The 14,209-nt window shown below is 30.6% G+C and overlaps 1 protein-coding gene across 2 annotated transcripts in view; it reads left to right on the top strand.

Annotated features, from left to right (window-relative positions):
- Positions 1–14,209, top strand: part of LOC124373752 (peroxisomal N(1)-acetyl-spermine/spermidine oxidase-like) — an 87,712-nt gene that overhangs the window by 17,800 nt on the left and 55,703 nt on the right. For both annotated transcript variants that reach the window (XM_046832098.1, XM_046832103.1), the window contains 5 exons: positions 1,269–1,484; positions 5,332–5,451; positions 6,683–6,885; positions 8,266–8,389; positions 11,067–11,188. In XM_046832098.1, coding sequence (XP_046688054.1) covers positions 1,269–1,484; positions 5,332–5,451; positions 6,683–6,885; positions 8,266–8,389; positions 11,067–11,188 — 785 coding nt within the window. The remainder of the gene's footprint in view (positions 1–1,268; positions 1,485–5,331; positions 5,452–6,682; positions 6,886–8,265; positions 8,390–11,066; positions 11,189–14,209) is intronic.

The raw sequence follows: 14,209 nt of genomic DNA, 5'->3' as shown, positions 1-14,209 counted from the left end.
TTCAAATATAATTTTGAAATGTCTTTGAGAAATTTATATATAAAGAATCCAAATTATTAAAAAAAGAATACAATTTTAATTATTTGACATTGATTAACATTTTCTCTTTCAAAATAATTCATTATAAATGTTTAGTTGTTCATGTCTAAGTAATAAATTTTATAACTTGAGAATCACATAAGTTTAGGTTATGTATAAGATAAACATAAAGACATTGATTTACAGAAAACATTGTATGATTTAGAGTATTCTAAATATTAAATTGAATTTTGCTACCTTTATATGCAAAGTTTTAGTGCATTTCCTAAGTAGTATCAATTGTTTTGTATTTTTTAAATATAATTGTTATGAGGAAACTTAACATTTTGTTTTATAATAAACTAGCTGTTTCCCGCGGCTTCGCACGCGTCTCTTAAGCTTTGCCCGTATATTTCTTTGCCTTCAAATAGTGTTTGGATATTTTTATATACGTAACTACTGTGTTGTAATTGCAGTTTATAATGTGCAGGCGCTTTGATAACTTTTATATCTTGCAGTACAGCCTGGTGGTTAGTTACATCAATGGGCATTGCGTATAAACCTTCTACATAGAAAAATACAAATTTTCATAGTGATCGGTCCAATAGTTTCTGAGTCTATAAAGGACAAACACACAAACATTCATAAACAAAATTTGTCGTTTCTCTTAAGCTTACTCTATGCTTTAAAACTATAAGTGTAAAGAAATTTATATATAAATATATTTTTTGTCGCATTATATATGTTTACAAAGAACAGCTGATTAAAAATTTGAAAAGACTCTTTCACTTAATAACATATGTTTGCTGCAATGCATTTCTTACGGGTATTTCTGTAACCAGTGGGGCGGAATCCTGAATCGGGAAAGGGATAAAAAGTATCCTATAACCTTCTACAGATCAAGACGAACAAATTTTTAAAAAAATTAGGCGAATCCGTCCAGCCGTTTGTGAGTGATGCTGTTACACACGAACAGTTTCATTTTTATATATATAGATTAACAATATATGCAAATTTTGTTATACATAAATTAACAATATATGCAATTTTTTTTCTAACTATACGATTAGATTTTACACTGTATAAAAAACCTATCTGGTTTTTAAATAAAAATATGGTCAAAAGTTACAAAATTGCTGTAATAGATCTGGAATTTTTTCAGCAATATTTTGGAAATATTTGGATACGTATGGAATATTTGGACAATATTTTTATTATTTATGAAACTTTTCTTTTTTGCTTTACTTCAGGGAAACAATAGCAGAAAAATAAATGAAAAAATAATATTCAACAAAACAGTGAAGAGAATTATGTGGGACCGACAACCAGTGGAAGTGCTGTGCACAGACGGACAAACGCTTTTTGGTGACCATGTGTTACTGACACTGTCTCTTGGTGTTTTAAAGGAGCAAGTTTCAAGTCTCTTTATGCCTACTCTTCCCCTCAAAAAAATTAATGCAATTCAGGTATGTAGTGTTGCTTAACTGTTTTTAATTGCTCTGGCATTATCAATTCCACTCACTTCGGTGACCAAAATAAATCATGTTATTATGATATTACAGTTTGAATATTTAAATTCAGCATACACCTTAAGCGTTTTTAACATGGGAGGGTTGCTAGTGATTTAAAGCACTGTCACACCTCAAGATGAGGACATAGTCCGGAAACAGCCTCTCAAGGAGTTGGTGGAAAACATGTAAGCATAAATTAAGAAGTAGTTTTAAAGATATAAATAAAGAAGCAAAGCAAAACTATAACAATTCCCAATAATGGTAAGCATTGTTTAATATTACTATACAGATTATTTGGGTAAGCATTTTTTTTTTAATTTTTGAGTATTGGATGAGTTCATTGAACATTTTAAAATTAGATATAGGTCAAGTTGTATAGTTTTAGATGTTTAAATCAAGGCAAACTGTGATATGTAAAATTGTTCTAGATTATCTTTAGTCCAAAGATCTTAAAAACATATGTGGTAAAATGTATTAAAGGTAATTAAAAACGCTAATGGAATATTCGTAATTAACTATATTGAATATTACTAGTAGCCTGTGAAAGACGCCATAGTGCACGTGGTGTGGTGCTCCACCATATTAAGATCACACAGAATAGAGCTGTAGTGAAGGTGTTAACTACATGTATTATAGCTAGACAGTTATTATACATTATTTTATACTAAAACAAATCTAAACTTATTGTAATTGGGGGCAATGATATAAATATCTTAAAAATGAATAAACCAGGTTAAAGGTTTCAGAAACTTATTAGAAACTTTTAACTTGAAATGTTCCATAAATTGATCTACACATGTTACAGGGACATCATTAACTGGCATTTATAATACCATATCAAATACTGAAAAAATTAATATTTCTGTCATTAGCACAGATTTTTCTGATTATAATGCACAATCGATTTTCATTAAAAATTGGTTTACAAAATTTGATCATGATAAAGTATTAATTAGATGAAAATTACAGCAATACAATATTCTAAAATTAATTTTATAGCCCTCAACAAGTTTGGCGGTTCCTTATATATTTAGTAAACACCTAAGAAATCTTTTATATTTTCAGATTTTGCTTCTTACAATACATTAATAAATGATGTCGCTATTAAATGTATACAGTTAGAAAAATTGTTAAAAGTGTGTATATCACTTCTTGTCAAGTAATTCACTAGGAGAAACTTGTCAAGAAGCAGTGATATACATACTCACAACACTCGTAATGCTTCAAGCTTCAATTATTCAGTTCATAAGCTAGTATTATTTGAAGAAAAACTTACTTATATGGGAGCCAAATTATTCAACAGGCTTCCTGATAACATCAGATCTCAAAAGGAAGCCTGAACTTTAAGAAGGAACTGAGAAGATGACTTTTGAGTCATCCTTTCTACAACATTGAGAAATCTCTAAACTGGAGAACCCAGTGGGTGTAGTCTTATAAATTATTATTCAAACTTTGTTTTATATTTTATGCTAATGTAATTCTCTAAGAATATACAAATAAAGAATATTGGCTATTAATTGTCTATATTGAAATTGATGGCACAATTTAATGTTGTTATATCAATAAAATGTTTAGAAGTATTCTGGATAGCCAAACCCCAAAAAAGGCTTAAAAAATGCAGTGAATGTGAAGGTTATGTTCACAGTGTTCTTAGATTGTAATGGCATAGTGAACATCATGAATTCTTGCCACAAGGTCAAACAGTCAATAAGGAGTACTACCTTCAAGTTCAACATCGTTTGCATGAAGCAATCCGAAAAAAAAAAAAAAAAAAAAAAAAAACCACTGGGATTTGTGCCAAACAATTCATGGCTTTTGGACCATGACAATGTATCTGCTCACACTTCATTACTTGTTCATTAATTTTTGGCCAAAAACATTTTGTAACGATGCCTCAGCCTCCATGTTTTCCAGACATGGCTCTCTGTGACCTTTTTTATTAAAAAGAAAATAAAGGGAATCTTAAGAGCCATCATTTTACAAGCATAGACGATATTAAAAGTGCATCACTGAAAGAAATAAAGGCTATCCTAAAGTTCTAGTTTAAGAAGTGTTTCGAGAATTCCAAGAAGAATAGCATATGCGGACTATTTTGAATGTGACAACATCAACGTTGACAAATAAATAACTTTTTGTTAATGAAAATTACCATTACTTTTTGAATATACTTTGTATACATAAAGGAACTCTAAAGTATACATGCAATCAGCTACAATGAATAAATTAATGGCAAGTTATGGTTATCTTCCAAGTTTTATGGTACCTCCCGTGTCAAAACATTTCAAACTAAAATTATGGTACTGATATTGAGATATTTTTTATAGCTGTTGGAGGCCATCTTCAGTCAAGATACATGTTTAATTTAAACTGGTTAAAGAAGTGATTCAAGTCTTCATATAAAGATGTGTGAAGGAGGTTTTATCATAGGCTGCAACCTTTTGATAATCTTATGATATACTCTTTGTTGAAGTTATTTTTATTGATGATTATTTAGATATGTGGTATGATTCTTTGGAATGGTGATCACCATTGAGACATTTTCATATAAAAAAAGTGTTATGTTACTAGCACTCAAAATGTAAATATTACATTATAAAACAACTAATATGCACTAGCGTAATAAAGATTTTTAATTTTTCATTGACTATTGTAAACCTTCAAACTACATTGACTAGCTTTTCAATATAGGGTTACAATATAATTATACTTACCTCTGATGATACATTTAATAATGAAATAAATCTTATTTCTTTAATAATGAACATGTGTGTTTATTATACAATGTTTTTATATAATTAAAATAAGTTAAATATTGTGTGATATGTGTCTTCTTATATAAAGGGTTTGAATTTTGCTCTGTGGCTAAATTCAATTTCCAGATGACACAGTAGTATCACGATTATATGCCAAGTATTGAAATTTGTTAAATTTTAGTAATTTATTGGTAATTAGTTGAAATGTTAGTTAGAAAAGGAAAATGTTATTAATAAATTAAATGGAACAGTCTTACTTATGGAGATGTTTTCTTTTGGGTCATCATTTCTAGGAAAGTTTTGAGTTATATCATTTTTCTTTTGAAGTCCTTTAGGTTACATTAGTGGCTTCTGTCAAATCAATCTCTAGAAAACATGTGTTGCAAAATCTTTTGAAGAAGAAGGGGCATCTGTTGTTGGATTGCTAATTTGAATCTCCAGTTGTTTTATACAATGATCTCAGAAGTATCACCAGATTGAGCATATTAGTGACACTAATCTTTTTTTCATAATGAATTTACAGAAATGGGAATGATTTATTTATTGGTTAAAATATTATTTATGGTTAAATATAATTGGACATTCGTATACCAAAGTTGGACAGGAACTATTAAAATAAATGTCAATTTTAATTATAAATTTTCTATTATACTTTGTTATATCTATATAACAACTGGAATGATTCCAGGAAGTATATATATATATATATATATATATATATATATATATATATATATATATATATATATATTTATATTAGTTTTTACAATTTTATATTTATAAATTATGTGATATACCATCATGTAAGATTAAGTAATGTATTGTCTCAAAATATTGGTAATGTAGTTTATTTTTACAAGACAACGTACAATTCAAACCATCCACTTAGTAATAAATGAGCTACATGCATTACTGCAGACACTGAAGGGTTAAACCATTTCAAAATTAACACATAAATGAATTACTATACATCCCATTTAAACCCTTTGAATAAAAATATATAAAATAGGAGGCCTAAAGCAAATTCTTATTGATTTATATCATTTCAGGGGTTAGGTTTTGGTACAGTAGACAAAATATTCCTGAAGTTCCCCTATCGGTGGTGGCCTACGGATTGTGGAGGCTTCAGTTTGTTGTGGAGGAAGGATGATGTTTCTACAATTTCTGAGGTAATTAATATTAAATGGATTACAATTTTCTAGATTATAACTTATGTTGTTTAATGAATAAGTAAAACCCATGAGTGTTCATTTAAAATAACTGCAGACACATTCAGCTTATCTAAATTACACTGATAAAGAGATAATAAAAAACAGATACTGTTACAAATGTCACTATAATTACCACATTATTTTATGATTCAATAATATTGAGCACAGATTACTGGGTAAAAAAAACAAAGTGTCAATTTAATTTTTTTGCTTGAACTTTTTAATAATTAAATTTTGAAACACTGATTTTTCTCAAGGATTATTTTTGTGTGATATAGCTGTTTTTTGTAAACTGTTACATAATGTTGCACTTACGTATCTAATACACACATGTGTGCACAATTTTTTAAATATATACAATCAACTTTTTTTGTTTAATCCTTAGAGCGCTGGATATAAATTTGTATTATTCCCCCTAGTGCCTAATTAGCTTTTGAAAAGCTAATGTAAATTAACTGAAAGTTCTATTTGAACTGGGATTCCTGAAGTTATTGTAGGAAGTAAAAAATGGAAACAGAATTTTTAAAGACTTAAAAGATAATTTTTATAAATAAATATGTTTATAGAAAAAAACAAGAAATTTTCCAAATCACAGAAAACGGAAAAAAACAATCATAACAAAATACATAAAATTGAAATCTCAACAAAAGTCATCGTACTGTCGCTGTAAACAATGTTCAGATGTAACATATAGCATGTAATTCGACATAGGAACAGAGTTTGTGTGCAGATATCAAGAATTACAATATCATCCATCCTTTGTACACGGAAAAATCCATTAAATGCACCAGCGTACAGCAGAAGAATGGTGTTCTGATTAATAACCAGCTGAGAATTATGAATAGAGCAGATATGAATATCTGTTGTCTGACGTTCAGTTAACACTCCAATGCATTTTATCATCAAGACATAAGGGTAATCACAAACTGGGTTCTTGGAACCAGTCACATGACTTTCTCTAGGTGCAACAAGGCTCTGTGAGACATACCTTTATACAAATTACACATGTAAAATTTGGGTTAATTTAAAGGGATTGTTTGGTACTTGTGCATACTCCTTTTAAATTTCTTCTTGTATTCTAATCCTTTTCCTGTTTATATCCATTATGTTTCTATTTGGAACCCATTATTGTTTATATTTTGCTTAAATGGGTAGCAGCTAAGGAGGTTCAGTTGTAGAACTGTTGCAGGCTGTGCCCAACTGGCTAACTGAGGTGTTTGGGTTCTACAGCGTAGACGGTCAGCCTCAGGTGCTGTGTGGGTGGATCGTAGGTCAGGCAGCTCGCCACATGGAACAGTGTTCTGACCTGCAAGTACAGGAAGGTTGTCATGAGCTGCTGCTCAGATTCCTTGGCAGCCGTTACAACATTCCTGCTCCAGATTGTGTGGTCAGGTACACTGGATTAGATTCTCTACACCCAGTTTTCCTGCCTTAGTGTAAGGCTATTTATGTTTATACATAAATATTTGTGTCTCAACAAACCAAACAATAAAAGTCCTTGGAATTAGATTTGGAATAGAATTAGGTTTTTAATCTTGTACCTGATTCATATTTTTATTAATCCATTAACCCATATTAACACATGCGCTGGTTTTGTGATGTTGGCTATTGTGAAAACCAGTTGGTTATTGTTTGGTTAGTTGTGTGCTGTCTATGTGTACTGTTAAATCTTGTTCATCGTATTTCTTTTAGATATTGATAGAATGTCTTCTATCTTCTACATTAGCTGATCTAATTTTTCATTTTTGAAGAGTATCACCTGATTATTGTTCTTTTTTTTGTATCACCTGTTATTTATTTGGGTTATTTTTTTACTATGAGGCAGTTTTTTACATTTCTTATAATAATAGGAAAGGAAAATATAGTTATTCTGTTAAACTAGTTAATTAAGGTATTTATTTTTCATGAAATGTAAATAAATATAATACAAATGCCAGTGATGTAATGAACGCACTGAGGATTCTACTGTATCTGTTACTTTACCTTTAAAAGTGTTTCAAGTTTAGTGAATTACAATAATAAAATAATAAACAATGTAAAAATTACAACATAATTCACCTATGATCAGAATTACGTGTATAAGCTTGTAATTATTTATTATTGGATATTTTGAACTATCAACATATTACCATGCAAAAATATAGTTTTTATTTTTTGTATGAAAAAAATAATAGTGAGTTTTATTATTGTAATCTCATAGTTAACATTTTTACTATAGCCTACAAAAAAAAACATTACCAGAAAAATATTAATTGTTATTTTATTCTTTGCATACTTGAGTGAAGTTACATAGACCTCAACAAATCACATGTATTGGCTATCTCTGAATTGCATCTCGGGTCATAACCAAGTTGAGGATCTCACATGTCACAAAGTTACATGTAGTGAATATTTTTGTAATTCATGAAAGCTTGGCTGTCTCTCTCTTATAGTGGGTATGTGGTTGTCTCTACTTATCAATTTATTTTATTTCTGCCCATTCCTTGTACAGTATGAAAGTGCTGTGCTTGCATTAGACTAGGCGATTACTTGATTCACCCACGTAGTCCCAAACTCTAAAAACAATCAATGAATTTCATGGACTTTACCTTTGATCCACTGTGGTCTGGATGGGAACAGAACACTTTTCAATCATTAAAACAAAAATTGTAAATAATTTTTAAAGGCTATGCTGTAATATTTGAAAAGAATTTGTAATTTTATTTTTTAACTAAAATAAGAATTTATAGTGAAATTACAAAGAAGTGTTATATTATTCTCTCTGTTGATTAGATCTCAGTGGCACAGCAACCCTCACTTTCGAGGTTCTTATAGTTTCCGCTCAGTGACCAGTGACTCAACAAATGTTACTGCAGCTGATCTTGCCTCACCACTTTGTCTGCTGAATGGCCGACCGGTATGGCTCTTTTATTGGTTTACAATTTGGATTTGGTTGTATATACATGTTATAAAGTAACATATGCAGTGCTTTATTGTTCTATAAATTCTTTTATTTTTGAGAAAAATAAACAATACTATTATTCAGCAGTGTCAATTAGGTAGATTTCTATAATTATGCTTTTTTACAAGCCGTCTGGACCAAAAATTAGCCTCTAAAACGTCATTGTTCTTGCACTCCAATGATAGAAATGATATAGAGAGATACTTTATTGTAAAAACATTACATAATGATAATTTATTAATAAGTAAACTAAATTTTAAATGTAATTATAATGGGTTTTTGTAAGAACGGAAGAGGTCATAATGAATTGGTGATGGGCATTTAAACATGATATAATATATTGTGTTTGCGTAATATTATATCTATAATTTTAATAGATAATGATTGTTTCCTTTTTATACAATGGAGCTCTGATTGTAGGAAAGCCGGTCATGTGAAACATCAGTTAGCCGAATGTGCTTCAGATGATAGTATAAATTCAAAATTCCTGCAATGATATTCAACGAATGATCAGATGGTAAATTAAAAACACAGGTAGCCTGTAGAAGCGAGTGGCGCAGCTCTCCTGTGTCCACCTGTACATCTAACCTTACATTGCATCACTGATGTCAGTGTTTTAACTGTCCGTGCTGTTGTTTGTTGTGCTGTGTGACATCTAACAATGCCGGTAAAACAAACATGTTCTGCTTAGTCTTTCTGACAATATTTTAGTTATAGAACAATTAAAAAGAAGGTGCAAGTGGATCAAGCCTAGCTGCTATCTTTAAAAGCCCAACTAGATTTGGCGGCAAATAGTAAGATCGCAAACAAACAAGTTCAACTATTTTATTTTAGTTAAATTTGTTTTTATTATGTATTATTCACTAAAGCAAAAAAGTTATGTACTGCACGTGCAAGCCCTACTTTATATGTATTTATAGTCCAATGGTTGCTACGGGCCCCACGTTGGGCGCCATTTTGCTACGGTCCCCACGTTGGCTGTGCGATTCTGCTACGTTCCAGGTCCCCGTTTGTTGTCCCAATTTTCTCACAATCGGTATTCAAAGTGTGCTGCCCCTCATTGGTTATGCGACTTGCTTCGTGTTGGCTAACTCATATTATTCCAAGTTGATATTTAAATAACGATCAAACTTCAATGTCTGTGGTGTTGTTGAAAGTGTAGTTTGTAATAATGAAAGTAGGCTACACGTTATATATATCACTAGCACTGGGTCTATATTATCTCAAGTTTTTTAAGTAGGTTGAATAATGGTTCAAACTTAATATTACTCTATTGAAAGTTCTGATCAATATGATTGTTTATATCATAATAAAGTTCACAAAATATTCACTGTTCTTATCAATCACTTTGAATCAAATAAGTTTTGAAAGTAATATTCTTTAATTTAAAGCTTATTATCTTACTTACCACATTTCTTTGTAGATGGGATACTCAATGAAAGACAAAGCAAATGACTTTGACGTCAATTTATTTTATATTATACTGTCTAATTCTACTCACTTTGCTTTGATTTTTGTTCACTAACACAACATCCCATCCCTAATTACAACTTCAATGCACTATTGTACAGTTTCAAATTTCATCTATACGAGTAGACGTCCTTACTGCTTCAAGTCCAGACAGAGAAGAAGGATTCTCCGTATAAAACTACGCATACCGGTTCACACAATGTTCATCCCCTCTCCCGTTCAAATCAGCGTCTTCACGATTGAATATAATTTGATTCTTTTCTTATAATTGTCGAAATTTATCACGTTCACTATAATTGATCAATTTAAGTCTTTCTATTTTCTTTTATTATTTTTCTAAAGCTTTTTTATTAAAATTTTTAGCAACATGTGCTTTCTGACGTCATCAATACGCAAGTCATTTTATCCCACAATTGGCTTTTCTGCATAATTTTATTTAGTACTTTTGTAAAACAAAAATTTTGGTTATGTATAACTCATTTTAATTAATTAAATTTGTTCCCGTATAAAGTTTAATATATTTCTCCGTTATTAATTAAATAAATCTCAATTCCGACAACATGTGATTCACTGACGTCACAGTCTGCCGATTCACTGACGTCACAGTCTGCCAATTCCCCGCGAATATTCAAATGTCGTAATTTGACCTGTCACATGGTGTATATATTTGCGTCCCACCCGTCTCTCTACCCTCAACAAAAATCTAGGCTATTTTTCAGAAGTGTGTGATTATCGAAAAAAATCTATTATCTGAACAATTTCGTACACTAATTGTTTAGGATAATCAGCATTCTACTGTACTTTTAAATTGTTATATGCTACATTGACTTAGTTAATATAAATCTGTTAATCTGATCAAATGATTTATGATTTATTTATTTTTTCTGATTAGGTAACACAATTAATGTTTCAAAAAATACATTAGACGTATCTTTTATTTCAAAACAAAGCTTAGATCCTGCAACAGTAACAATATTAGAACATTAGTTTGTATGAAGTGCATGTATTTTCTGTCACTTAACTACATATACTATTGAAAAACACATTTAATTTGTATTTGATGCCTCATAGTTATAAATCAGAGTTGTAATATTACTATAAAGTTGTACCATGTAACTATTTTGTCACATTCTATGTATGTATGTATGTATATGGTGTGTAGGTGGTGCTGTTTGGAGGAGAAGCCACACATGATCACTATTACTCAACAGTACATGGAGCTATAGAGACAGGCTGGCGAGAGGCAGATAGGATTATAGAGCTTGTATCAAACCCATCAAAAAGGTTAGTGATTGGTGTATATGAACTTGATGTTTTATATCTTGTCTTGTGGATTGTTTTAGAGTGTTTTGCACTTGATGAATCAAAAGTTGTGATTGTTCTTGTGGTAGTTTATTTTACTTTGCATCCTACATCTTTGGATCTCCATTTTAAGTAGAAAGTGGGTCCTTTGACACCCAAATTTTTTGTAGTTTAACACTAACTGCCATGTAAGTCAGATCTGACTATCCATCTCTGTTATTGCCAAGTTTGGAAAAATATGCATATGATTAAAATTTAAAAACACATAAAATCCAATTAATTTGTGCTAAAGTGTTGAATTTTACTTCAAGTTATGTGATTACTTAATTTTGATTTTAAATTGTTAAAAACTTTGGGGTTTTGTTAAAAACATGCTTAGTTACATTTGAGAGTTATTATTTTATTGTGTGTTATGCTAATTAATTATGAACATTTCAAACAAACTCTTAATTAAAAAAAATAAATTCCCTCTGCTTTAAAAACATTTTTTTAGATGAAAAAATAAAATTAACAATATTGCTAATTAAAAAACTGTACAATGTATAGTGCTAGTGTAAGCTGTACTAAAATGTTGTGCGTAATTACACATATGTGAGTATGGGTCCATGCTCATTCCACTGCTCTTATATGATCGAATGAGTTTTTTAAGAGATAAAATTAGTTACTATTGCCAAATCATATTGAATGTATGCATTATTCTTTTACTCCTGTTTATAAATATGATAAAAGGCTACAAATAAGGTCTAATGAAAAATTAGTATTTAACATTCAGTTACCAATTTAAACATTAATTGTGTTGTATGAAGAGAATATGAGACATGTCTGAAAAGTATGCATTATTTGTTTGATATTTTTGCTGTGGTACTGTTACTTTTATTTATTAGTTTTCATTGACACCTTAACAATTTATTTCTCATCCATTTTTTGATTCCTGTGATCTTAACAATGCTAAAGGAACATCTGCTACCATGTTACTGTGGTATGCATGTGAGGCTGACTGTCATGTTGTATGGGAATATGGTATGGTGGCTTAAGATTGAATCTCAGCAAGCGTTACGGTGGCACTCAAGCCTACAGAGACTTCCAGGTCACATTACAAGTGTGATGATCAGCTGCCCTAGTGTGGTATTGAACTGCTGTATGATAGTGGTTTGGGAAAAAGTGCAATGACCACAAACAGAGTTTATGTATTGTCTGTGACTATGAGATTATTTGTTATGTAAACTGAAATCTACTAACAAATAAAGACTATGTATTTATTTATTATCTCTGGTGAAACAAGGGAACTGACAGTATCTTCCATCTGTTAAGAGATGAATCTTGGATTTACCTTCCAACTAAATGGCAATCAAATAATCTTTAAATGTTTTAGTTGAGTTAGGTGCAGCATAGGTTTTGAGTGTATGTGGTGAGCATCTATGAGAGGAATTCTGTGGTGTTTGAGGTGACAGACAAGAGGGTGCAGGTTTTGTTGGCGTAAAGTAGAGTTATCAATTGTTATTGAGTTTATTTTGTCCGATCGTGGATGTTTAATGATGATGCTCTGAAATTTTTGCTTTGGAATTGACAACCAGTGGTTAATTTCTTGACATTTACTGATAATATTTTATTGTTTGCTGAGTGAAGGTGAACTCCTAAGATTATTTTGGATCGAGTAGAAGATTGTGTTACTTAATCTTTATTATCCAAATATGTTTCATTTGTCTATGTAATAAATGTCAGTGTGACTTCCTTATTACTGAATATGGTATATCAAACCATAGTTAATTTCATCTGAACTTAAAAACATGATTTTGTGATTGTTCTTAGATCTATTTCAAACATTTTCTTACAATTTCTCTAAACTCATTGACATGCCCCCTCAGAGACTGAGCAATTGATATGAGCGGCTTTAAAATGTCTAGGATAGGGAGATAGAAAAAGAGAGCTGAGGAGGAGGTGGTGAAGACAAGGTGGCGAGGACTATGTGCACCTATTATCCTGAATCCACAATCAACAGTGCCGCAACATGCCTGCTCTGGTCCATGGCCGTGACACTGACTGACTTAAAAACACACACACACACACACACACACACACACACACACACACACACATATATACAGTACTCTGATTTTACACAATAGGCATAATACCTTAATTAACCTCGTGCCATGGCAAGTTCGGCTCGTTATTTTATATTAATATCAGTGTTTCCATAACATAAAGTTAAAAGTATTAATTTAAAATTATCGCAATGATAAAATTAAAAGCAAATTATAAATATATGAAAATGTATTCACAGACAAAAATATATTATATTATCATTTATTATATTTATGGTTTGTGTGTGTAAATAAACTTGATTTAATTTTGACATGAAATTTTAAATTTATTTATACTTATATACAATTACCAATTTTTGTTCAAATGTAATATTATTAAAAAAATATAATACTTTATAAAAATTTTCGTAGAGAAAATTAATAGCTTACATGTACTATAATAGTAAAAAACAAAAAGTATAAAATAGATGAAAATTTCAGTTATGCAATAAATGGATTGCAATAAATAAATGAAAGTAAACGAGATTAGTGATTTAGTTCTGCCACATATAACCAGAAGCAAACTGAAACCTTACATCGCCGCTCGCACACCCACAGCAAACCAACAGGGAAACGCGCGCCCATGGTGGCGAACGGGATGCAGGATCAAAATTAAACTAGGTAAAAAAAAAAAACACCGTGGTCAGTATACTCAGGTTCATTTACTACGAAAACACAGGCCTATCCAGTCAATATAATTAAGTATAAATAAATATATTATAAATAAAAAAATAAAAAGTGCCTGCAGTAGTATATACCTCGAACAATTCTTGTCAGGTGCACCTGCATACAAAAAATTAGACACGCCATAATTTGAAACAAGAAATGCCAATTCCACCCGGTATCCTTCGGCTAAGGGCGGGCTCCTAATGAAATCCAAGAAATAACTAAATAATATCTAAAACTAACTTAAAATTAA

The sequence above is a fragment of the Homalodisca vitripennis genome, chromosome 1, assembly GCF_021130785.1.
Source record: "Homalodisca vitripennis isolate AUS2020 chromosome 1, UT_GWSS_2.1, whole genome shotgun sequence".
In the NCBI taxonomy this organism is placed as follows: domain Eukaryota; kingdom Metazoa; phylum Arthropoda; class Insecta; order Hemiptera; family Cicadellidae; genus Homalodisca; species Homalodisca vitripennis.
Note: the sequence above shows the minus strand (reverse complement) of the source record. Positions and strands in the feature narration are given on the sequence as shown.